Here is a 26,712-nt window from a genome sequence, read left to right on the forward strand (position 1 = left end):
CTGAACTAGAACTGAACTAGAACTGAACTAGAACTGAACTAGAACTGAACTAGAACTGAACTAGAACTGAACTAGAACTGAACTAGAACTGAACTAGAACTGAACTAGAACTGAACTAGAACTGAGCTAGAACTGAACTAGAACTGAACTAGAACTGAACTAGAACTGAACTAGAACTGAACTAGAACTGAACTAGAACTGAACTAGAACTGAACTAGAACTGAACTAGAACTGAACTAGAACTGAACTAGAACTGAACTAGAACTGAACTAGAACTGAACTAGAACTGAACTAGAACTGAACTAGAACTGAACTAGAACTGAACTAGAACTGAACTAGAACTGAACTAGAACTGAACTAGAACTGAACTAGAACTGAATTAGAACTGAACTACAACTGAACTACAACTGAACTAGAACTGAATTAGAACTGAACTAGAACTGAACTAGAATTGAACTAGAACTGAACTAGAACTGAACTAGAACTGAACTAGAACTGAACTAGAACTGAACTAGAACTGAACTAGAACTGAACTAGAGCTGAACTAGAACTGAACTAGAACTGAACTAGAACTGAACTAGAACTGAACTAGAACTGAACTAGAATTGAACTAGAACTGAACTAGAACTGACCTATAACTGAATAAGAACTGAAATAGCAGCAACATGTTGCCAGATTTCTTAACAATGTTTCTAAACATTTTGAATTAATAACATTCAGTCTCATAACATAATTTCTTAGTTTATTATTAACGATTATTAAAATAATTAAAAATAGGTCTAAATGTAAGAAAATATATAAATTCAAAAGCAGTAACAATACTGAAACCCATGATCAAACCCAACAGGCCGCCAAAAGAAGCTATAAGAGTAAAAAGTTCTATAAGATTAAAAGGTTTTCTCTTCAGTAGCAAAATATTTAAGAAAACGTTACTTACCCAAGGCTGACAACCAATTTTGGTAGATTTCCTTGCGGTACCTAGTAGACATAAGATCACTGTAAAATACATGCAGCAGAATATTGTTATAATCATTGGGTATCTTCCTGTAAAATAGAATTTAGTACGACGAATTCTTGACTTGATAAATAAACAACTTACAGATCATTTTCCTGTTGAAAAGCTAATTTAACATTAAGTTTACCCATGGTTATTTCCGAAACATAGTGATTGGACTCACAATCCGGCAAACAATCACAGGGAAACTTATCTGTGCTCAAAATGGTGGAAAATGTTTTATTATACTCATTTAAGGCTCGAGTAAAAATTTCTGTAATATTAACGGCTTAAATAAAAAGGTTTTAACACAATATTATTCCTTGTACCTCTACTATCTAAGACACATTTCAGTTCCTTAATGCCACACTTGGGAAATGAACCATTATTGGGTAAATTTTCCGGTACACAACCACATTTTTCTACTGCTTTGCGTATGCGACACTCCGACATGCAGTTGATAAAGGAATATCTTTGCATTACCACCAGTTTACGTTCATTGGAAAATAAACAATTTCTTAATTTCAAATCCATACTCTTGACATCACTCGTGGCATAAGTGGACTCGGGACTAATGCGCACAAAACTTTCTCTTGTGGAGGTGATGACTTTAGTTTCGGCATTTTCATCGGGAAAATCATAGGCATCGTGTATCATAAAACGAAAGCCATAGCTGCTAAAATAGGTGCCAAAATAATCGTAAGCTAAGGGATTAAGGAGTATTGATAGACCGGTAGGATAACCACAACCCGTAACGCGATAAGGCCTTTTCGGAATTTGATAGGCAATTTTTCTGGAAAAGGAATGGAGAAGAAATAGAATAAAAAATTCTTCATGAAATCGAACTGAAGCACAACTGAAACCAGAACTGAACTATAACTAAAGTAGAATAGAACTTGAACTAGAACTGAAATAGAACTGGATTAGAACTGAACTAGAACTGAACTAGAACTGAATTAGAACTGAACTAGAACTGAACTAGAACTGAACCAGAACTGAACTAGAACTGAACTAGAACTGAACTAGAACTGAACTAGAACTGAACTAGAACTGAACTAGAACTGAACTAGAACTGAACTAGAACTGAACTAGAACTGAACTAGAACTGAACTGAACTGAACTAGAACTGAACTGAACTGAAATAGAACTGAACTAGAACTGAACTAGAACTGAACTAGAACTGAATTGGAACTGAACTAGAACTGAACTAGAACTGAACTGAACTGAACTAGAACTAGAACTGAACTAGAACTGAACTAGAACTGAACTAGAACTGAACTAGAACTGAACTAGAACTGAACTAGAACTGAACTAGAACTGAACTAGAACTGAACTAGAACTGAACTAGAACTGAACTAGAACTGAACTAGAACTGAACTGAACTAGAACTGAACTAGAACTGATCTAGAACTGAACTAGAACTGAACTAGAACTGGACTAGAACTGAACTAGAACTGAACTAGAACTGAACTAGAACTGAATTAGAACTGAATTAGAACTGAACTAGAACTGAACTAGAACTGAACTAGAACTAAACTAGAACTGAACTAGAACTGAACTAGAACTGAACTAGAACTGAACTAGAACTGAACTAGAACTGAACTAGAACTGAACTAGAACTGAACTAGAACTGAACTAGAACTGAACTAGAACTGAACTAGAACTGAACTAGAACTGAACTAGAACTGAACTAGAACTGAACTAGAACTGAACTAGAACTGAACTAGAACTGAACTAGAAGTGAACTAGAACTGAGCTAGAACTGGACTAGAACTGAACTAGAACTGAACTAGAACTGAATTAGAACTAAACTAAACTGAAATATATGTACGTTTTTATTGCGATCCTTGAATACTTACACCCTTACCGCGAACCTTAATACTTTTTCACGACTCAACTTATTAGCACTACAAACGGCCACACCTGGAAAAGGAGTATTCGAAACATGAACCATATTAGTGGACATATGCACCTCTGTTGGCTGTTGAATATATTGTACAATCAGCGTTATTATTATAAAATGAGTCCAAACTATTACAGCAAATATAAAAACTGTCCAAATAAATCTGAAAATTTTATTAAAATATGGATCATGTTTTGAAATTTTGAACCTTCTTCTTTATAAGCCAATTTACCTGGCATATTTGAACCGTGTATAGTTCAGCAACAAACGTAGGCCATGTATGGCACTCTCGTTTAGAAAATCTTTTAAATGTTTGTTTTTCAATAAAGAGCCAAACATGTCCTTTTAACAACTGTTAAGATGTCAATTAGTGTTATGACTTTTATAGGAAAACGTTAGAGAGTATTGTAGGATATAAATCATTTCAATGTTTGAAAGGACTTAATTTGTACTGGCAGGTGGTAATTTTGTTTGATATTTAAATAACAGGTGTCAATATAATTGATTATGTTGGGAGAGGAATGAATGACAACATAAGATTTAGAAGGCAAACTTAAATGGAACTGCACTGAAATAGAAGTGAACTAGAACTGAACTAGAACAGAACTGAACTAGAACTGAACTAGAACTGAACTAGAACAGAACTAAAACTGAAGTAGGACTGAACTAGAAGTGAACTAGAAGTGAACTAGAACTGAACTAGAACTGAACTAGAACTGAACTAGAACTGAACTAGAACTGAACTAGAACTGAACTAGAACTGAAATAGAACTGAACTAGAACTGAACTAGAACTGAACTAGAACTGAACTAGAACTGAACTAGAACTGAACTAGAACTGAACTAGAACTAAACTAGAACTGAACTAGAACTGAACTAGAACTGAACTAGAACTGAACTAGAAATGAACTAGAACAGAACTAAACTAGAACTGAACTAGAACTGAACTAGAACTGAGCTAGAACTGAACTAGAACTGAACTAGAACTGAACTAGAACTGAACTAGAATTGAACTAGAGCTGAACTAGAACTGAACTAGAACTGAACTAGAACTGAACTAGAACTGAACTAGAACTGAACTAGAACTGAACTAGAACTGAACTAGAACTGAACTAGAACTGAACTAGAACTGAACTAGAACAGAACTAGAACTGAACTAGAACTGAACTAGAACTGAACTAGAACTGAACTAGAACTGAACTAGAACTGAACTAGAACAGAACTAGAGCTGAACTAGAACTGAACTAGAACTGAACTAGAACTGAACTAGAACTGAACTAAAACTGAACTAGAACTGAACTAGAACTGAACTAGAACTGAACTAGAACTGAACTAGAACTGAACTAGAACTGAACTAGAACTGAACTAGAACTGAACTAGAACTGAACTAGAACTGAATTAGAACTGAACTAGAACTGAAGTAGAACTGACCTACAACTGAATAAGAACTGAACTAGCAGCAACATGTTGCCAGAAATCCTACCTTAATAAACAATGTTTCTAAACATTTTGAATTAATAACATTCAATCTCATAACATAATTTCTTAGTTTATTATTAACGATTATTAAAATAATTAAAAATAGGTCTAAATGTAAGAAAATATATAAATTCAAAAGCAGTAACAATGCTGAAACCCATGATCAAACCCAACAGACCGCCAAAAGAAGCTATAAGGGCAAAAAGTTCTATAAGATTAAAAGATTTTCTCTTCAGTAGCAAAATATTTAAGAAAACATTACTTACCCAAGGCTGACAACCAATTTTGGTAGATTTCCTTGCGGTACCTAGTAGACATAAGATCACTGTAAAACACATGCAGCAGAATATTGTTATAATCATTGGGTATCTTCCTGTAAAATAGAATTTAGTACAACGAATTCTTGACTTGATAAATAAACAACTTACAGATCATTTTCCTGTTGAAAAGCTAATTTAACATTAAGTTTACCCATGGTTATTTCCGAAACATAATGATTAGACTCACAATCCGGCAAACAGTCACAGGGAAACTTTTCCGTGCTCAAAATGGTGGAAAATGTTTTATTATACTCATTTAAGGCTCGAGTAAAAATTTCTGTAATATTAACGGCTAAAATAAAAAAGTGTTAGCACAATATTATTTCTTGTACCTCTACTATCTAAGACACATTTCAATTCCTTTATGCCACACTTGGGAAATGAACCATTATTGGGTAAATTTTCCGGTACACAACCACATTTTTCTACTGCTTTGCGTATGCGACACTCCGACATGCAGTTGATAAAGGAATATCTTTGCATTACCACCAGTTTACGTTCATTGGAAAATAAACAATTTCTTAATTTCAAGTCCATACTCTTGACATCACTCGTGGCATAAGTGGACTCGGGACTAATGCGCACAAAACTTTCTCTTGTGGAGGTGATGACTTTAGTTTCGGCATTTTCATCGGGAAAATCATAGGCATCGTGTATCATAAAACGAAAGCCATAACTGATGAAATATGTGCCAAAATATCGTAGGCTAAGGGATTAAGGAGTATTGATAGACCGTAGGATAACCACAACCGTAACGCGATAAGGTCTTTTCGGAATTTTGATAGGCAATTTTTCTGGAAAAGGAATGGAGAAGAATAGAATAAAAAATTCTTCATGAATCGTAGCCCAGGATAAACAACCCGTAACTGAACTGATAAGATAGAACTGACTAAACTTTTCGAACTTTTGATAGGCAACTGGAAAGGAACTGGAGAAAATAGATACTGAAAAATTCTGAACACTGAAACTAGAACGAACTGAAGACTGAACTAGACGAACAGAACTGAACTAGACTGAACTAGAACTGAACTAGAACTGAACTAGAACTGAACTAGACTGAACTAGAACTGAACTAGAAACTGAACAGAACACTAACGAACTAGGAACAAACTGAACTAACGAACTGAACTGAACTAGAACTGAACTAGAACTGAACTAGAACTGAACTAGAACTGAACTAGAACTGAACTAGAATGAACTAGAATGGACTAGAACTGAACTAGAACTGAACTAGAACTAGAACTGAACTAGAACTAGAACTGAACTAGAACTGAACTAGAACTGAACTAGAACTGAACTAGAACTGAACTAGAACTGAACTAGAACTGAACTAGAACTGAACTAGAACTGAACTAGAACTGAACTAGAACTGAACTAGAACTGAACTAGAACTGAACTAGAACTGAACTAGAACTGAACTAGAACGGAACTAGAACTGTACTAGAATTGAACTAGAACTGAACTAGAACTGTACTAGAACTGAACTAGAACTGAACTAGAACTGAACTAGAACTGAACTAGAACTGTACTAGAACTGAACTAGAACTGAACTATAACTGAACTAGAACTGAACTAGAACTGAACTAGAACTGAACTAGAACTGAACTAGAACTGAACTAGAACTGAACTAGAACTGAACTAGAACTGAACTAGAACTGAACTAAAACTGAACTAGAACTGAACTAGAACTGAACTAGAACTGAACTAGAACTGAACTAGAACTGAACTAGAACTGAACTAGAACTGAACTAGAACTGAACTAGAACTGAACTAGAACTGAACTAGAACTGAAATGAACTAGAACTGAACTAGAACAGAACTTGAACTATAGTAGAACTGTTTACACCTATATAGTCCAATTTAAATCACTTACTCTGGAAAGTTATTCTTTTCCTGACCGAAATAATTGAAAGAACAGCAGGCACCCTCAATAGTGGGTATACGCTGAAACAAACTATCACAACGCGAATTAGTGCCTTTCCAAATGCACTTGGAAATCATATCCAAACAATTGGGCGATAAACGTGCCGATAACTCAGATAAAGTCATGTTATTCAATTCCAAAATCTTTTCAGCTAAAGTAAAATTAACATTAGATTGATTTAAGGCAAAACTATAATACATGGTGACACGAAATGAACGCAACACATCCTCATCGCTGGTATTGGAAGGGCGTTTTCTGTAAAGGAGAGGGAAATATGAGAAATAATCTTTAAAGATATGATGGAAATACTTACAAAACCTTAACCAAACTCAAGGCCCTATCACGTGATATTTTGTTAAAGTTGCAAAATGTTACCGCCGGAAATGGTATATCCCAGGTGGGATGATGAGAACTTTCTATCACCGTAACAGTGGGGGTCTCACGATTCCATAAATAGGATACTATAACCAAAACTATGGATACTATTATAGAAACTATGACAACAAATAACCAAAAATAACGTTCTTTTTTCGTCATATCTGAACGTGTAAGATAATTGAACCCGTGCAACGAGGTGGTATTACAATAATTACGCAAATTTTGCATAAACCAATTTTTTATGGATTTCAAAGTTAAGACACGAGACTTTTTCTTTTGTAGTTTACGTGAAGTCAAAGTAGTGGCTGTAGAGGTAAAGGAGTTTTTGCCAAACTTATGACGATAGTTTGTATAAGGTAAAACATTGCGTACGGTAAAAATAGGTTCTATTTTATTAGACGACATGAAAGCGAGAGCTAAATTTAAACACACTTTGCGCTGAGAAGCTATAAACAGACTAAAATGTTCGAATGAAGGCAACAACAAGTGCTAAGTGATTTTAATTAAGGGTTGCCGGACAATTGACCTCTAATACTTGGTAATTATAGGCTTCATTGATATATTTATTTTGATGGTTTTGTTAATTATGCTTTTATTATTATTGTACATTTTTTTTTTTTCTTAATATTATGATATTTAACCTACATATTCGGGGCAATAAGGACGCATACGTAGAAATGCTTCTATACGTTCCTGCTTAGCCTTTTCCTCTTCTAATTGTTTTCTATGTTCTGCTTCTTTTTGCGCTTTTTGTTGACGCTTTTTAATACGATATCTTATTTGTTTTTTAGTTAACCAATTACAAGCGGGTCGCACAAATACAAAGAAAATTAACTCAAAACCTGAAACAAAACTATAACCCATATAAAGACCCGTTATACCACCAAAGGTGCCTATAAACGATAACCAATTTTCATAGACATCCAGGCGCAAACGTTCCGCATAAAGTTCACCAAAAAATACATGCAGCAATATATGATTGGTAGTATTTATGTCTTTGCTAGCAAGAAAAAAAAGGTAAGTTTAAACGATTTCATATAGTAATCCTAAGAACTTACAAAAACCGTAGATCGGTTAAGGAATATTTTCTCATTAGCCTCCCCGAATCCATTGATATGCTATACATATTAAAGTCACACAAAGGATAACAATCACACATAAACTGATCCCCAATATGATGATTCTTGGATAAATTGATTTCTGCAACCAATAAAGCTGAAATCAAAATAAAAAATAGTTACTAAAACCGAACTAGCAGTTCTAGTTCAGTTGTAGTTCAGTTCTAGTTCAGTTCTAGTTCAGTTCTAGTTCAGTTCTAGTCCAGTTCTAGTCCAGTTCTAGTTCAGTTCTAGTGTAGTTCTAGTTCAGTTCTAGTTCAGTTCTAGTTCAGTTCTAGTTCAGTTCTAGTTCAGTTCTAGTTCAGTTCTAGTTCAGTTCTAGTTCAGTTCTAGTTCAGTTCTAGTTCAGTTCTAGTTCAGTTCTAGTTCAGTTCTAGTTCAGTTCTAGTTCAGTTCTAGTTCAGTTCTAGTTCAGTTCTAGTTCAGTTCTAGTTCAGTTCTAGTTCAGTTCTAGTTCAGTTCTAGTTCAGTTCTAGTTCAGTTCTAGTTCAGTTCTAGTTCAGTTCTAGTTCAGTTCTAGTTCAGTTCTAGTTCAGTTCTAGTTCAGTTCTAGTTCAGTTCTAGTTCAGTTCTAGTTCAGTTCTAGTTCTAGTTCAGTTCTAGTTCAGTTGTAGTTCAGTTGTAGTTCAGTTGTAGTTCAGTTCTAGTTCAGTTGTAGTTCAGTTGTAGTTCAGTTGTAGTTCAGTTGTAGTTCAGTTGTAGTTCAGTTCTAGTTCAGTTCTAGTTCAGTTCTAGTTCAGTTCTAGTTCAGTTCTAGTTCAGTTCTAGTTAAGTTCTAGTTCAGTTCTGGTTCAGTTCTAGTTCAGTTCTAGTTCAGTTCTAGTTCAGTTCTATTTCAGTTGTAGTTCAGTTGTAGTTCAGTTCTAGTTAAGTTCTAGTTCAGTTCTAGTTCAGTTCTAGTTCAGTTCTAGTTCAGTTCTAGTTCAGTTCTAGTTCAGTTCTAGTTCAGTTCTAGTTCAGTTCTAGTTCAGTTCAGTTCTATTTCAGTTGTAGTTCAGTTGTAGTTCAGTTGTAGTTCAGTTGTAGTTCAGTTGTAGTTCAGTTGTAGTTCAGTTGTAGTTCAGTTCTAGTTCAGTTCTAGTTCAGTTCTAGTTCAGTTCTAGTTCAGTTCTAGTTCAGTTCTAGTTCAGTTCTAGTTCAGTTCTAGTTCAGTTCTAGTTAAGTTCTAGTTCAGTTCAAGTTCAGTTCTAGTTCAGTTCAGTAGTTCAGTTCTAGTTCAGTTCTAGTTCAGTTCTAGTTCAGTTCTAGTTCAGTTCTAGTTCTAGTTCAGTTCAGTTCTATTTCAGTTGTAGTTCAGTTCTAGTTCATTTCTAACTCTCGAATAGAGTACTCAACTCAACTCAAAAAGTCCTCTAAATTCTCATACCCACCTTTCAATTTCAAATAACATTTACTCTCCTCCAAGCCACACACTGTCCAATTGTCCTTTCTAGGCCAATTAGCCAAAGAACATTTACACTTTTGATATAACTTTAAAGAACGACATTCGGCCAAACAGTTAACCTGAGAGTAGGAACCAAAATAGTACATTGGCCGCTCCCAAGGTAAATAACATTTTCTCTTATGTAAAGATTCCCTAGCTATGTACGACGTGGCATGAGTTTGCTGAGGTAAAACATGAATTTTATTAAAGGTTGAGGGCTGTATTATACGTTTCAGGGAGGACGTATCGGCAAAATCGTGAGAGTCATGTATCAAAACCAGAAAGCCTGGCGACAAAGTTAAACTAGCCTTATAATTTTCCAAATGAGGATCTAATAGTACCGATAGCCCCGTTTTATAACCACAACTGGTGCTATATTCTAAATAATGATTCTTTACATAATCCGTGCGTTTGTTTGTGGTTTTCTGTAAAGCTTTATAGTTAAAGGAACAGCAGGATCCGTACGCTGTTTGTATTTTTTGAAACAAATGTTTACATCTTATAAAATGGCCCTGCCATTTACATCTTAGTAACTCGTTCTCACAATTGGGTGTTAGTTCGTTTAAGAGTTGTGGTAACGAGTAATTGTTAAGCTTTAGTAGAGCGGTTAGGGTTTTTTGGTCGCCAGTAGTTGCTTTAAGGTTGAAAGCTGTAGCTAGTGCTGAATTGAAGTAATCGTTTAGTTCCGGAATCGACATGTTGCTAGTTTTTTCGCTGGAAGAAATGTAAAAATTTTTTATTAACAAATTTCGAGTTTTTGTAGGAAATAAAAGTGATCACAGATTTCTATTGTTTTTTTTTTAGCCAGAAAATGGACTTTTATGTTTTCACTCAAAAAATCGAATTTTGGTAGGATCTATAAGTGATCACAGATTTTGATTGTTTTGGCCCTAGCTCTTCCAGTTTAGCCAGAAAATGGATTTTTATGTTTACACTCAAAAAATCTAATTTTGGAAGGATTCATAAGCGATCACAGATTTTCATTCTTTTGGTCCTAGCTCTTCTAGTTTAGCCGAAAAATGGGCTTTTATTTGGAAGGATTTATAAGTGATCACAGATTTTGATTGTTTTGGCCCTAGCTCGACTAGTTTAGCCAGAAAATGGACTTTTATGTTTTCACTCAAAAAATCGAATTTTGGAAGGATTTATAAGTGATCACAGATTTTCATTGTTTTGGCTCTAGCTCTTCTAGTTTAGCCAGAAAATGGACTTTTATGTTTTCACTCAAAAATCGAATTTTGGAAGGGTTTATAAGTGATCACAGATTTTCATTCTTTTGGCCCTAGCTCGTCTAGTTTAGCCAGAAAATGGAAATTTATGTTTTCACTCAAAAAGTCGAATTTAGGTAGGATTTATAAGTGATCACAGAATTTCATTGTTTTGGCCCTAGCTCTTCTAGTTTAGCCAGAAAATGGACTTTTATGTTTTCACTCAAAAAATCGAATTTTGAAAGGATTTATAAGTGATCACAGATTTTCATTGTTTTGGGCCTAGCTCTTCTAGTTTAGCCAGAAAATGGACTTTTATGTTTTCACTCAAAAAATCGAATTTTGGAAGGATTTATAAGTGATCACAGATTTTCATTCTTTAGGCCCTAGCTCTTCTAGTTTAGCCAGAAAATGGACTTTTATGTTTTCACTCAAATAATCGAAATTTGGAAGGATTTATAAGTGATCACAGATTTTCACTGTTTTGGCCCTAGCTCGTCTAGTTTAGCCAGAAAATGGACTTTTATGTTTTCAATCAAAAAGTCGAATTTAGGTAGGATTTATAAGTGATTACAGATTTTTATTGTTTTGGCCCTAGCTCTTCTATTTTAGCCAGAAAATGGACTTTAATGTTTTCACTCAAAAAATCGAATTTTGGAAGGATTTATAAGTGATCACAGATTTTTATTGTTTTGGCCCTAGCTGGTCTAGTTTAGCCATAAAATGGACTTTTATGTTTTCACTCAAAAAATCGAATTTTGGAAGGATTTATTGATCACAGATTTTTGTTCTTTTTCCCTAGCTCTTCTAGTTTAGCCAGAAAATCGACTTTTTTGTTTTCACTCAAAAATCGAATTTTAGAAGGGTTTATAAGTGATGATTTTCATTGTTTTGGCCCTAGCTCTTCTAGTTTAGCCAGAAAATGGACTTTTATGTTTTCAGTCCAAAAATCGAATTTTGGAAGGATTTATAAGTGATCACAGATTTTCATTGTTTTGGCCCTAGCTCTTCTAGTTCAGCCAGAAAATGGACTTTTATGTTTTCAGTCCAAAAATCGAATTTTGGAAGGATTTATAAGTGATCACAGATTTTCATTGTTTTGGCCCTAGCTCTTCTAGTTTAGCCAGAAAATGGACTTTTAAATTTTCACTCCAAAAATCGAATTTTGGTAGGATTTATAAATGATCACAGATTTTCATTGTTTTGGCCCTAGCTCTTCTAGTTTAGACAGAAAATGGACTTTAATGTTTTCACTCAAAAAATGGAATTTTGGTAGGATTTGTAAGTGATCACAGATTTTCATTGTTTTGGCCCTAGCTCTTCCAGTTTAGCCAGAAAATGGACTTTTGTGTTTTCACTAAAAAAATCTAAGTTTGGTAGGATTTATAGGGGATCACAGATTTTCATTTTATGTTTTCACTCAAAAAATCGAATTTTGGAAGGATTTATAAGTGATCACAGATTTTCATTGTTTTGGCCCTAGCTCTTCTAGTTTAGCCAGAAAATGGACTTTTGTGTTTTCACTCAAAAAGTCGAATTTTGGTAGGATTTATAAGTGATCACAGATTTTCATTGTTTTGGCCCTAGCTCTTCTAGTTTAGCCAGAAAATGGACTTTTGTGTTTTCACTCAAAAAGTCGAATTTTGGTAGGATTTATAAGTGATCACAGATTTTCATTGTTTTGGCCCTAGCTCTTCTAGTTTTGCCAGAAAATGGACTTTTATATTTTCACTCAAAAAATCGAATTTTGGAAGGATTTATAAGTGATACAGATTTTCATTGTTTTGGCTCTAGCTCTTCTAGTTTAGCCAGAAAATGGACTTTTATGTTTTTACTCAAAAAATTGAATTTTGGAAGGATTTATAAGTGATCACAGATTTTTATTGTTTTGGCCCTAGCTCTTCTAGTTTAGCCAGAAAATGGACTTTTATGTTTTCACTCAAAATATCGAATATTGGTGGATTTATAAGTGATCACAGATTTTCATTGTTTTGGCTCTAGCTCTTCTAGTTTAGCCAGAAAATGGACTTTTATGTTTTTACTCAAAAAATCGAATTTTGGAAGGATTTATAAGTGATCACAGATTTTCATCCTTTAGGCCCTAGCTCGTGTAGTTTAGCCAGAAAATGGACTTTTATGTTTTCACTCAAAAAATCGAATTTTGGAAGGATTTATAAGTGATCACAGATTTTCATTGTTTTGGCCCTAGCTCTTCTAGTTTAGCCACGAAATGGACTTTTAAGTTTTCACTCAAAAAATCGAATTTTGGTAGGATTTATAAGTGATCACAGATTTTCATTGTTTTGGCCCTAGCTCTTCTAGTTTAGCCAGAAAATGGACTTTTATGTTTTCACTCAAAAACTCGAATTTTGTAGGATTTATAAGTGATCACAGATTCTCATTGTTTTGGCCCTAGCTCTTCTAGTTTAGCCAGAAAATGGACTTTTATATTTTGGAAGGATTTATAAGTGATCACAGATTTTCATTGTTTTGGCCCTAGCTCTTCTAGTTTAGCCGGAAAATGGACTTTTATGTTTTCACTCAAAAAATCGAATTTTGAAAGGATTTATAAGTGATCACAGATTTTCATTGTTTTGGCCCTAGCTCTTCTAGTTTAGCCAGAAAATGGACTTTTATATTTTGGAAGGATTTATAAGTGATCACAGATTTTCAATGTTTTGGCCCTAGCTCTTCTAGTTTAGCCGGAAAATGGACTTTTATGTTTTCACTCAAAAAATCGAATTTTGAAAGGATTTATAAGTGATCACAGATTTTCATTGTTTTGGCCCTAGCTCTTCTAGTTTAGCCAGAAAATGGACTTTTATGTTTTCACTGAAAAACTCGAATTTTGTAGGATTTATAAGTGATCACAGATTCTCATTGTTTTGGCCCTAGCTCTTCTAGTTTAGCCAGAAAATGGACTTTTAAGTTTTCACTCAGAAAATCGAATTTTGGTAGGATTTATAAGTGATCACAGATTCTCATTGTTTTGGCCCTAGCTCTTCTAGTTTAGCCAGAAAATGGACTTTTAAGTTTTCACTCAGAAAATCGAATTTTGGAAGGATTTATAAGTGATCACAGATTTTCATTGTTTTGGCCCTAGCTCTTCTAGTTCAGCCAGAAAATGGACTTTTATGTTTTCACTGAAAAACTCGAATTTTGTAGGATTTATAAGTGATCACAGATTCTCATTGTTTTGGTCCTAGCTCTTCTAGTTTAGCCAGAAAATGGACTTTTAAGTTTTCTCTCAGAAAATCGAATTTTGGTAGGATTTATAAGTGACCGCAAATTTTCATTGTTTTGGCCCTAGCTCGTCTAGTTTAGCCAGAAAATGGACTTTTATGTTTTCACTCAAAAATTGATTTTTGGAAGGGTTTATAAGTGATCACAGATTTTCATTGTTTTGGCCCTAGCTCGTCTAGTTTAGCCAGAAAATGGACTTTTATGTTTTCACTCAAAAATTGATTTTTGGAAGGGTTTATAAGTGATCACAGATTTTCATTGTTTTGGCCCTAGCTCTTCTAGTTTAGCCAGGAAATGGACTTTTAAGTTTTCACTCAAAAAATCGAATTTTGGTAGGATTTATAAATGATCACAGATTTTCATTGTTTTGGCCCTAGCTCTTCTAGTTTAGCTAGAAAATGGACTTTTATGTTTTCACTCAAAAAATCGAATTTTGGAAGGATTTATAAGTGATCACAGATTTTCATTGTTTTAGCCCTAGCTCTTCTAGTTTAGCCAGAAAATGGACTTTTATGTTTTCACTCAAAAACTCGAATTTTGTAGGATTTATAAGTGATCACAGATTCTCATTGTTTTGGCCCTAGCTCTTCTAGTTTAGCCAGAAAATGGACTTTTATGTTTTCACTCAAAAACTCGAATTTTGGAAAGATTTATAAGTGATCACAGATTTTCATTGTTCTGGCCCTAGCTCTTCTAGTTTAGCCAGAAAATGGACTTTTATATTTTGGAAGGATTTATAAGTGATCACAGATTTTCAATGTTTTGGCCCTAGCTCTTCTAGTTTAGCCGGAAAATGGACTTTTATGTTTTCACTCAAAAAATCGAATTTTGGAAGGATTTATAAGTGATCACAGATTTTCATTGTTTTGGCCCTAGCTCTTCTAGTTTAGCCAGAAAATGGACTTTTATGTTTTCACTGAAAAACTCGAATTTTGTAGGATTTATAAGTGATCACAGATTCTCATTGTTTTGGCCCTAGCTCTTCTAGTTTGACCAGAAAATGGACTTTTAAGTTTTCACTCAGAAAATCGAATTTTGGTAGGATTTATAAGTGATCACAGATTCTCATTGTTTTGGCCCTAGCTCTTCTAGTTTAGCCAAAAAATGGACTTTTAAGTTTTCACTCAGAAAATCGAATTTTGGAAGGATTTATAAGCGATCACAGATTTTCATTGTTTTGGTCCTAGCTCTTCTAGTTTAGCCAGAAAATGGACTTTTATGTTTTCACAGATTTTCATTCTTTAGGCCCTAGCTCTTCTTGTTTAGCCAGAAAATGGACTCTTATGTTTTCACTCAAAAACTCGAATTTTGGAAGGATTTTTAAGTGATCACAGATTTTCATTGTTTTGACCCTAGCTTTTCTAGTTTAGCCAGAAAATGGACTTTTATGTTTTCACTCAAAAAATCGAATTTTGGAAGGATTTATAAGTGATCACAGATTTTCATTCTTTAGGCCCTAGCTCTTCTAGTTTAGCTAGAAAATGGACTTTTATGTTTTCACTCAAATAGTCGAATTTTGGAAGGATTTATAAGTCATCACAGATTTTCATTCTTTAGGCCCTAGCTCTTCTAGTTTAGCCAGAAAATGGACTTTTATGTTTTCACTCAAGAAATCGAATTTTGGTAGGATTTATAAGTGATCACAGATTTTCATTGTTTAGGCCCTAGCTCTTCTAGTTTAGCTAGAAAATGGACTTTTATGTTTTCACTCAAAAAGTCGAATTCTGGAAGGATTTATAAGTGATCACAGATTTTCATCCTTTAGGCCCTAGCTCTTCTAGTTTAGCCAGAAAATGGACTTTTATGTTTTCACTCGAAAAATCGAATTTTGGAAGGATTTATAAGTGATCACAGATTTTCATTCTTTAGGTCCTAGTTTCTTCTAGTTTAGCCAGAAAATGGACTTTTATGTTTTCAGTCAAAAAATCGAATTTTGGTAGGATTTATAAGTGATCACAGATTTTCATTCTTTAGGCCCTAGCTTTTCTAGTTTAGCCAGAAAATGGACTTTTATGTTTTCACTCGAAAAATCGAATTTTGGAAGGATTTATATTTGATCACAGATTTTCATTCTTTAGGCCCTAGCTCTTCGAGTTTAGCCAGAAAATGGACTTTTATGTTTTCACTCAAGAAATCGAATTTTGGTAGGATTTATAAGTGATCACAGATTTTCATTGTTTTGGCCCTAGCTCTTCTCGAAAAATCGAATTTGGGATGGATTTATAAGTGATCACAGATTTTCATCCTTTAGGCCCTAGCTCTTCTAGTTTAGCCAGAAAATGGACTTTTATGTTTTCACTCAAAAAATCGAATTTTAGAAGGACTTATAAGTGATCACAGATTTTCATTGTTTTGGCCCTAGCTCTTCTAGTTTAGCCAGAAAATGGACTTTTATGTTTACACTCAAAAAGTCGAATTTTGGAAGGATTTACAAGTGATCACAGATTTTCATTGTTTTGGCCCTAGCTCTTCTGGTTTAGCCAGAAAATTGACTTTTATGTTTTCACTCAAAAAATCGAATTTTGGAAGGGTTTATAAGTGATCACAGATTTTCATCCTTTAGGCCCTAGCTCTTCTAGTTTAGCCAGAAAATGGACTTTTATGTTTTCACTCAAGAACTCGAATTTTGGTAGGATTTATAAGTGATCACAGATTTTCATTGTTTTGGCCCTAGCTCTTCTAGTTTAGCCAGAAAATGGACTTTTATGTTTACACTCAAAAAGTCGAATTTTGGAAGGATTTACAAGTGATCACAGATTTTCATTGTTTTGGCCCTAGCTCTTCTAGTTTAGCCAGAAAATGGACTTTTATGTTTACACTCAAAAAATCGAATTTTGGTAGGATTTATAAGTGATCACAGATTTTTATTGTTTTGGCCCTAGCTCTTCTAGTTTAGCCAGAAAATGGATTTTTATGTTTTCACTCAAGAACTCGAATTTTGGTAGGATTTATAAGTGATCACAGATTTTCATTGTTTTGGCCCTAGCTCTTCTGGTTTAGCCAGAAAATTGACTTTTATGTTTTCACTCAAAAAATCGAATTTTGGAAGGGTTTATAAGTGATCACAGATTTTCATCCTTTAGGCCCTAGCTCTTCTAGTTTAGCCAGAAAATGGACTTTTATGTTTTCACTCAAGAACTCGAATTTTGGTAGGATTTATAAGTGATCACAGATTTTCATTGTTTTGGCCCTAGCTCTTCTAGTTTAGCCAGAAAATGGACTTTTATGTTTACACTCAAAAAATCGAATTTTGGAAGGATTTATAAGTGATCACAGATTTTCATTGTTTTGGCCCTAGCTCTTCTAGTTTAGCCAGAAAATGGACTTTTATGTTTACACTCAAAAAATCGAATTTTGGTAGGATTTATAAGTGATCACAGATTTTTATTGTTTTGGCCCTAGCTCTTCTAGTTTAGCCAGAAAATGGATTTTTATGTTTTCACTCAAAAAATCGAATTTTGGAAGGGTTTATAAGTGATCACAGATTTTCATCCTTTAGGCCCTAGCTCTTCTAGTTTAGCCAGAAAATGGACTTTTATGTTTACACTCAAAAAGTCGAATTTTGGAAGGATTTACAAGTGATCACAGATTTTCATTGTTTTGGCCCTAGCTCTTCTGGTTTAGCCAGAAAATTGACTTTTATGTTTTCACTCAAAAAATCGAATTTTGGAAGGGTTTATAAGTGATCACAGATTTTCATCCTTTAGGCCCTAGCTCTTCTAGTTTAGCCAGAAAATGGACTTTTATGTTTTCACTCAAGAACTCGAATTTTGGTAGGATTTATAAGTGATCACAGATTTTCAATGTTTTGGCCCTAGCTCTTCTAGTTTAGCCAGAAAATGGACTTTTATGTTTACACTCAAAAAGTCGAATTTTGGAAGGATTTACAAGTGATCACAGATTTTCATTGTTTTGGCCCTAGCTCTTCTGGTTTAGCCAGAAAATTGACTTTTATGTTTTCACTCAAAAAATCGAATTTTGGAAGGGTTTATAATTGATCACAGATTTTCATTGTTTTGGCCCTAGCTCTTCTAGTTTAGCCAGAAAATGGACTTTTATGTTTACACTCAAAAAGTCGAATTTTGGAAGGATTTACAAGTGATCACAGATTTTCATTGTTTTGGCCCTAGCTCTTCTAGTTTAGCCAGAAAATTGACTTTTATGTTTACACTCAAAAAATCGAATTTTGGTAGGATTTATAAGTGATCACAGATTTTTATTGTTTTGGCCCTAGCTCTTCTAGTTTAGCCAGAAAATGGATTTTTATGTTTTCACTCAAAAAATCGAATTTTGGTAGGATTTATAAGTGATCACAGATTTTCATTGTTTTGGCCCTAGCTCTTCTAGTTTAGCCAGAAAATTGACTTTTATGTTTACACTCAAAAAATCGAATTTTGGTAGGATTTATAAGTGATCACAGATTTTTATTGTTTTGGCCCTAGCTCTTCTAGTTTAGCCAGAAAATGGATTTTTATGTTTTCACTCAAAAAATCGAATTTTGGTAGGATTTATAAGTGATCACAGATTTTCATTGTTTTGGCCCTAGCTCTTCTAGTTTAGCCAGAAAATGGACTTTTATGTTTACACTCAAAAAGTCGAATTTTGGAAGGATTTACAAGTGATCACAGATTTTCATTGTTTTGGCCCTAGCTCTTCTAGTTTAGCCAGAAAATTGACTTTTATGTTTACACTCAAAAAATCGAATTTTGGAAGGGTTTATAAGTGATCACAGATTTTCATCCTTTAGGCCCTAGCTCTTCTAGTTTAGCCAGAAAATGGACTTTTATGTGTTCACTCAAGAACTCGAATTTTGGTAGGATTTATAAGTGATCACAGATTTTTATTGTTTTGGCCCTAGCTCTTCTAGTTTAGCCAGAAAATGGATTTTTATGTTTTCACTCAAAAAATCGAATTTTGGTAGGATTTATAAGTGATCACAGATTTTCATTCTTTTGGCCCTAGCTCGTCTAGTTTAGCCAGAAAATGGACCTTTATGTTTTCACTCAAAAAGTCGAATTTAGGTAGGATTTATAGGTGATCACAGATTTTCATTGTTTTGGCCCTAGCTCTTCTAGTTTAGCCAGAAAATGGACTTTTATGTTTACACTCAAAAAGTCGAATTTTGGAAGGATTTACAAGTGATCACAGATTTTCATTGTTTTGGCCCTAGCTCTTCTAGTTTAGCCAGAAAATGGACTTTTATGTTTACACTCAAAAAATCGAATTTTGGTAGGATTTATAAGTGATCACAGATTTTTATTGTTTTGGCCCTAGCTCTTCTAGTTTAGCCAGAAAATGGATTTTTATGTTTTCACTCAAAAAATCGAATTTTGGTAGGATTTATAAGTGATCACAGATTTTCATTGTTTTGGCCCTAGCTCTTCTAGTTTAGCCAGAAAATTGACTTTTATGTTTTCACTCAAAAAATCGAATTTTGGAAGGGTTTATAAGTGATCACAGATTTTCATTGTTTTGGCCCTAGCTCTTCTAGTTTAGCCAGAAAATGGACTTTTATGTTTACACTCAAAAAATCGAATTTTGGTAGGATTTATAAGTGATCACAGATTTTTATTGTTTTGGCCCTAGCTCTTCTAGTTTAGCCAGAAAATGGACTTTTAAGTTTTCACTCAAAAAATCGAATTTTGGAAGGATTTATAAGTGATCACAGATTTTCATTGTTTTGGCCCTAGCTCTTCTAGTTTAGCCAGAAAATGGATTTTTATGTTTTCAGTCCAAAAATCGAATTTTGGAAGGATTTATAAGTGATCACAGATTTTCATTGTTTTGGCCCTAGCTCTTCTAGTTTAGCCAGAAAATGGACTTTTATGTTTACACTCAAAAAATCGAATTTTGGTGGATTTATAAGTGATCACAGATTTTCATTGTTTTGGCCCTAGCTCGTCTAGTTTAGCCAGAAAATGGACTTTTATGTTTTCACTCAAAAAATCGAATTTTGAAAGGATTTATAAGTGATCACAGATTTTCATTGTTTTGGCCCTAGCTCGTCTAGTTTAGCCAGAAAATGGACTTTTATATTTTCACTCAAAAAATTGAATTTTGGAAGGACTTATAAGTGATCACAGATTTTCATTGTTTTGGCCCTAGCTCGTCTAGTTTAGCCAGAAAATGGACTTTTATGTTTTCACTCAAAAAATTGAGTTTTGAAAGGATTTATAAGTGATCACAGATTTTCATTGTTTTGGCCCTAGCTCGTCTAGTTTAGCCAGAAAATGGACTTTTATGTTTTCACTCAATATCCGAATTTTGGAAGGGTTTATATGTGATCACAGATTTTCATTGTTTTGGCCCTAGCTCTTCTAGTTTAGCCAGAAAATGGATTTTTATGTTTTCACTCAAAAAATCGAATTTTGGAAGGGTTTATAAGTGATCACAGATTTTCATTGTTTTGGCCCTAGCTCTTCTAGTTTAGCCAGAAAATGGACTTTCAAAATCGAATTTTGAAAGGATTTATAAGTGATCACAGATTTTCATTGTTTTGGCCCTAGCTCGTCTAGTTTAGCCAGAAAATGGACTTTTATGTTTTCACTCAAAAAATTGAATTTTGAAAGGATTTATAAGTGATCACAGATTTTCATTGTTTTGGCCCTAGCTCGTCTAGTTTAGCCAGAAAATGGACTTTTATGTTTTCACTCAATATCCGAATTTTGGAAGGGTTTATATGTGATCACAGATTTTCATTGTTTTGGCCCTAGCTCTTCTAGTTTAGCCAGAAAATGGATTTTTATGTTTTCACTCAAAAAATCGAATTTTGGAAGGGTTTATAAGTGATCACAGATTTTCATTGTTTTGGCCCTAGCTCTTCTAGTTTAGCCAGAAAATGGATTTTTATGTTTTCACTCAAAAAATCGAATTTTGGAAGGGTTTATAAGTGATCACAGATTTTCATTGTTTTGGCCCGAGCTCTTCTAGTTTATCCAGAAAATGGACTTTTAAGTTTTCACTCAAAAAATCGAATTTTGGTAGGATTTATAAGTGATCACAGATTTTCATTGTTTTGGCCCTAGCTCTTCTAGTTTAGCCAGAAAATTGACTTTTATGTTTTCACTAAAAAAATCGAATTTTGGAAGGATTTATAAGTGATCACAGATTTTCATTGAATTTTGGACGGGTTTATAAGTGGTCACAGATTTTCATTGTTTTGGCCCTAGCTCTTCTAGTTTAGCCAGAAAATGGATTTTTATGTTTTCAGTCCAAAAATCGAATTTTGGAAGGATTTATAAGTGATCACAGATTTTCATTGTTTTGGCCCTAGCTCTTCTAGTTTAGCCAGAAAATGGACTTTTATGTTTACACTCAAAAAATCGAATTTTGGTGGATTTATAAGTGATCACAGATTTTCATTGTTTTGGCCCTAGCTCGTCTAGTTTAGCCAGAAAATGGACTTTTATGTTTTCACTCAAAAAATCGAATTTTGAAAGGATTTATAAGTGATCACAGATTTTCATTGTTTTGGCCCTAGCTCGTCTAGTTTAGCCAGAAAATGGACTTTTATATTTTCACTCAAAAAATTGAATTTTGGAAGGACTTATAAGTGATCACAGATTTTCATTGTTTTGGCCCTAGCTCTTCTAGTTTAGCCAGAAAATGGACTTTCAAAATCGAATTTTGAAAGGATTTATAAGTGATCACAGATTTTCATTGTTTTGGCCCTAGCTCGTCTAGTTTAGCCAGAAAATGGACTTTTATGTTTTCACTCAAAAAATTGAATTTTGAAAGGATTTATAAGTGATCACAGATTTTCATTGTTTTGGCCCTAGCTCGTCTAGTTTAGCCAGAAAATGGACTTTTATGTTTTCACTCAATATCCGAATTTTGGAAGGGTTTATATGTGATCACAGATTTTCATTGTTTTGGCCCTAGCTCGTCTAGTTTAGTCAGAAAATGGACTTTTATGTTTTCACTCAAAAAATTGAATTTTGGAAGGATTTATAAGTGATCACAGATTTTCATTGTTTTGGCCCTAGCTCTTCTAGTTTAGCCAGAAAATGGACTTTTATGTTTTCACTCAAAAAATCGAATTTTGAAAGGATTTATAAGTGATCACAGATTTTCATTGTTTTGGCCCTAGCTCGTCTAATTTAGCCAGAAAATGGACTTTTATGTTTTCACTCAAAATCCGAATTTTTATGTTTTCACTCAAAAAATCGAATTTTGAAAGGATTTATAAGTGATCACAGATTTTCATTGTTTTGGCCCTAGCTCGTCTAGTTTAGCCAGAAAATGGACTTTTATGTTTTCACTCAAAATCCGAATTTTGGAAGGATTTATAAGTGATCACAGATTTTCATTGTTTTGGCCCTAGCTCGTCTAGTTTAGCCAGAAAATGGACTTTTATGTTTACACTAAAAAAAGCGATTTCTGGAAGGATTTATAAGTGATCACAGATTGTTATGGACCTAGCTCTTCTAGTTTGGCCAGAAAATGGACTTTTATGTTTACACTCAAAATCTGAATTTTGAAAGGATTTATAAGTGATCACAGATTTTCGTTGTTTTGGCCCTAGCTCTTCTAGTTTAGCCAGAAAATGGACTTTTATGTTTTCACTCAAAAAATCGAATTTGGGTAGGATTTATAAGTGATCACAGATTTTTATTGTTTTGGCCCTAGCTCTTCTTGTTTGGCCAGAAGATGGACTTTTATGTTTTCACTCAAAATCCGAATTTTGAAAGGATTTATAAGTGATCACAGATTTTCATTGTTTTGGCCCTAGCTCTTCTAGTTTAGCCAGAAAATGGACTTTTATGTTTTCACTCAAATAATCGAAATTTGGAAGGATTTATATGTGATCACAGATTTTCATTGTTTTGGCCCTAGCTCGTCTAGTTTAGCCAGAAAATTGACTTTTATGTTTTCACTCAAAATCCGAATTTTGGAAGGGTTTATAAGTGATCACAGATTTTCATTGTTTTGGCCCTAGCTCGTCTAGTTTAGCCAGAAAATGGACTTTTATGTTTTTACTCAAAATCCGAATTTTGGAAGGGTTTATAAGTGATCACAGATTTTCATTGTTTTGGCCCTAGCTCGTCTAGTTTAGCCAGAAAATGAACTTTTATGTTTTCACTCAAAAAATCGAATTTGGGTAGGATTTATAAGTGATCACAGATTTTCATTGTTTTGGACCTAGCTCTTCTAGTTTGGCCAGAAAATGGACTTTTATGTTTACACTCAAAATCTGAATTTTGAAAGGATTTATAAGTGATCACAGATTTTCGTTGTTTTGGCCCTAGCTCTTCTAGTTTAGCCAGAAAATGGACTTTTATGTTTTCACTCAAAAAATCGAATTTGGGTAGGATTTATAAGTGATCACAGATTTTTATTGTTTTGGCCCTAGCTCTTCTTGTTTGGCCAGAAGATGGACTTTTATGTTTTCACTCAAAATCCGAATTTTGAAAGGATTTATAAGTGATCACAGATTTTCATTGTTTTGGCCCTAGCTCTTCTAGTTTAGCCAGAAAATTGACTTTTATGTTTTCACTCAAAATCCGAATTTTGGAAGGGTTTATAAGTGATCACAGATTTTCATTGTTTTGGCCCTAGCTCGTCTAGTTTAGCCAGAAAATGGACTTTTATGTTTTTACTCAAAATCCGAATTTTGGAAGGGTTTATAAGTGATCACAGATTTTCATTGTTTTGGCCCTAGCTCGTCTAGTTTAGCAAGAAAATGGACTTTTATGTTTTCACTCAAAATCCGAATTTTGAAAGGATTTATAAGTGATCACAGATTTTCATTGTTTTGGCCCTCGCTCGTCTAGTTTAGCCAGAAAATGGACTTTTATGTTTTTACTCAAAATCCGAATTTTGGAAGGGTTTATAAGTGATCACAGATTTTCATTGTTTTGGCCCTAGCTCTTCTAGTTTAGCCAGAAAATGGACTTTTATGTTTTCACTCAAAAAATTGAATTTTGGAAGGACTTATAAGTGATCACAGATTTTCATTGTTTTGGCCCTAGCTCTTCTAGTTTAGCCAGAAAATGGACTTTTATGTTTTCACTCAAAATCCGAATTTTGGAAGGATTTATATGTGATCACAGATTTTCATTGTTTTGGCCCTAGCTCGTCTAGTTTAGCCAGAAAATTGACTTTTATGTCTTTACTCAAAAAATCGAATTTTGAAAGGATTTATAAGTGATCGCAGATTTTCATTGTTTTGGCCCTAGCTCGTCTAGTTTAGCCATAAAATGGACTTTTGTGTTTTCACTCAAAAAGTCGAATTTTGGTAGGATTTATAAGTGATCACAGAAAGTCATTGTTTTGGCCCTAGCTCCTATAGTTTAGCCAGAAAATGGACTTTTATGTTTTCACTCAAAAAATCGAATACTCACAATTTTTGTGCCAAATACTCTGCCCTCCTCTTCGAAATACGATTCAAATTACAAATGGTAACCGCCGGAAAGGGTATAGACCAAGTGGGATATTGTGTACTTTCCGAATATAAGATGGTGGGTGTATTGGTGTTCATAAAGTGAGACAGCAATAGAATAAATCCGGACATTACAACCGCAGTTAGAACCACCAGAAACCAAAATGCCCGCTGCCAAGTGGTGGCGCCCACAAAATTAATAAAACCATGAATACTAGCCATTTCACAATAGATTTCAAAACCCGATTTACGTTTGCACAAACCATCATCATTGCGTGCCTTAAGGAAAGCCAAAAAGGCGGGCAGTTGTATACTGCCCAGGGCTAAGCGGGAGGGTTTATTAAAGGTTTTATTATGCCATATGGAGGCAATTTTGGATATGTCGACTTTACAGCTGGAGTTGGTAGGGAGCTTAAGTGTTCTCTTCTTTTTTGAGTGAAATAGTTTTTGCAGTTTTTCCTTCAGCAGTTGATAGTTGGACTTGCGGCCCGCTATTAGTACTGGATGTTCCAATAGTTTTAAACGCATTTGAGAATTGGTAGAACTATTTTGATTGAATAGTAGTTGATTGGGTTTCTTAACACTTTTCGGTTTTAAATAGTCCTCGAAGGTTAAGTAATAGGTTATCTCAGCTGAGGATTTCTCAGTTTTATTGGAGGAAATAGTTTTAGCCATTAGGTTAATAATTATAGTTACAGTTACTTTTAAAGAATAAACGTATTCTTGGAATTGTAAGGGGTTTTATATGGGATTTATGGCTGACAGGGATGGAAAATTTAAATTTTGAAACTAACTAATCGCAAAAAAGTGCTTTTGCAGTTATCGATTCTATAGTCTATAGACTAGACTATAGACAGACTATAGACTAGACTATGGACTAGACTATAGACTAGGCTATAGACTAGACTATAGACTAGACTATAGACTAGACTATAGACCAGACTATAGACTAGACTATGGACTAGACTATAGACTAGACTATAGACTAGACTATAGACTAGACTATAGACTAGACTATAGACTAGACTATAGACTAGACTATAGACTAGACTATAGACTAGACTATAGACTAGACTATAGACTAGACTATAGACTAGACTATAGACAGACTATAGACTAGACTATAGACTAGACTATAGACTAGACTATAGACTAGACTATAGACTAGACTATAGACTAGACTATAGACTAGACTATAGACTAGACTATAGACTAGACTATAGACTAGACTATAGACTAGACTATAGACTAGACTATAGACTAGACTATAGACTAGACTATAGACTAGACTATAGACTAGACTATAGACTAGACTATAGACTAGACTATAGACTAGACTATAGACTAGACTATAGACTAGACTATAGACTAGACTATATACTAGACTATAGACTAGACTATAGACTAGACTATAGACTAGACTATAGACTAGACTATAGACTAGACTATAGACTAGACTATAGACTAGACTATAGACTAGACTATAGACTAGACTATAGACTAGACTATAGACTAGACTATAGACTAGACTATAGACTAGACTATAGACTAGACTATAGACTAGACTATAGACTAGACTATAGACTAGACTATAGACTAGACTATAGACTAGACTATAGACTAGACTATAGACTAGGACTATAGACTAGACTATAGACTAGACTATAGACTAGACTATAGACTAGACTATAGACTAGACTATAGACTAGACTATAGACTAGACTATAGACTAGACTATAGACTAGACTATAGACTAGACTATAGACTAGACTATAGACTAGACTATAGACTAGACTATAGACTAGACTATAGACTAGACTATAGACTAGACTATAGACTAGACTATAGACTAGACTATAGACTAGACTATAGACTAGACTATAGACTAGACTATAGACTAGACTATAGACTAGACTAGACTAGACTATAGACTAGACTATAGACTAGACTAGACTAGACTATAGACTAGACTATAGACTAGACTATAGACTAGACTATAGACTAGACTATAGACTAGACTATAGACTAGACTATAGACTAGACTATAGACTAGACTATAGACTAGACTATAGACTAGACTATAGACTAGACTATAGACTAGACTATAGACTAGACTATAGACTAGACTATAGACTAGACTAGACTAGACTATAGACTAGACTATATACTAGACTAAGACTTGACTATAGACTAGACTATAGACTAGACTATAGACTAGACTATAGACTAGCTATAGACTAGACTATAGACTATAGACTAGACTATAGACTAGACTATAGACTAGACTATAGACTAGACTATAGACTAGACTATAGACTAGACTATAGACTAGACTATAGACT

General features: G+C 34.0%; 2 protein-coding genes across 2 annotated transcripts; both read right to left on the reverse strand.

Annotated features, from left to right (window-relative positions):
• Positions 1 to 748: 748 nt before the first annotated feature.
• On the reverse strand, positions 749 to 7,402 carry LOC119601818 (pickpocket protein 11). Its single transcript, XM_037953001.1, has 6 exons — positions 6,933 to 7,402; positions 6,569 to 6,874; positions 1,324 to 1,787; positions 1,100 to 1,268; positions 938 to 1,044; positions 749 to 861 (listed from the first exon to the last, which is right to left on the reverse strand). The coding sequence occupies exons 1-6, from the start codon at positions 7,400 to 7,402 to the stop codon at positions 749 to 751; spliced, it is 1,629 nt and encodes a 542-aa protein (XP_037808929.1).
• Positions 7,403 to 7,633: 231 nt separating this feature from the next.
• Positions 7,634 to 25,045, reverse strand: LOC119601819 (pickpocket protein 11-like). The gene is made up of 4 exons (XM_037953002.1): positions 24,333 to 25,045; positions 9,485 to 10,252; positions 8,056 to 8,223; positions 7,634 to 7,997 (listed from the first exon to the last, which is right to left on the reverse strand). The coding sequence occupies exons 1-4, from the start codon at positions 25,043 to 25,045 to the stop codon at positions 7,634 to 7,636; spliced, it is 2,013 nt and encodes a 670-aa protein (XP_037808930.1).
• Between the last annotated feature and the right edge of the window lie 1,667 nt (positions 25,046 to 26,712).

This window comes from Lucilia sericata, unplaced genomic scaffold (assembly GCF_015586225.1).
Source record: "Lucilia sericata isolate MDLA Ls3-8-SP2 unplaced genomic scaffold, ASM1558622v1 Contig000192F_arrow, whole genome shotgun sequence".
NCBI lineage: Eukaryota > Metazoa > Arthropoda > Insecta > Diptera > Calliphoridae > Lucilia > Lucilia sericata.

Excerpts from the sequence above, each read along its gene's own strand:
- LOC119601818 (XM_037953001.1), bottom strand. The coding sequence starts at position 7,402 with ATGTCGTCTAATAAAATAGAACCTATTTTTACCGTACGCAATGTTTTA. Across the intron at positions 1,269-1,323 it reads ATGTGTCTTAGATAGTAGAG|AAATTTTTACTCGAGCCTTA; the intron begins GTACAAGGAATA and ends TTAATATTACAG. Across the intron at positions 862-937 it reads AAATTGGTTGTCAGCCTTGG|CTTCTTTTGGCGGCCTGTTG; the intron begins GTAAGTAACGTT and ends TTACTCTTATAG.
- LOC119601819 (XM_037953002.1), bottom strand. The coding sequence starts at position 25,045 with ATGGCTAAAACTATTTCCTCCAATAAAACTGAGAAATCCTCAGCTGAG. Across the intron at positions 8,224-9,484 it reads TGTTATTTGAAATTGAAAGG|TTTGATTTCAGCTTTATTGG; the intron begins TGGGTATGAGAA and ends ACTATTTTTTAT. Across the intron at positions 7,998-8,055 it reads TTAACCGATCTACGGTTTTT|CAAAGACATAAATACTACCA; the intron begins GTAAGTTCTTAG and ends TTTTCTTGCTAG.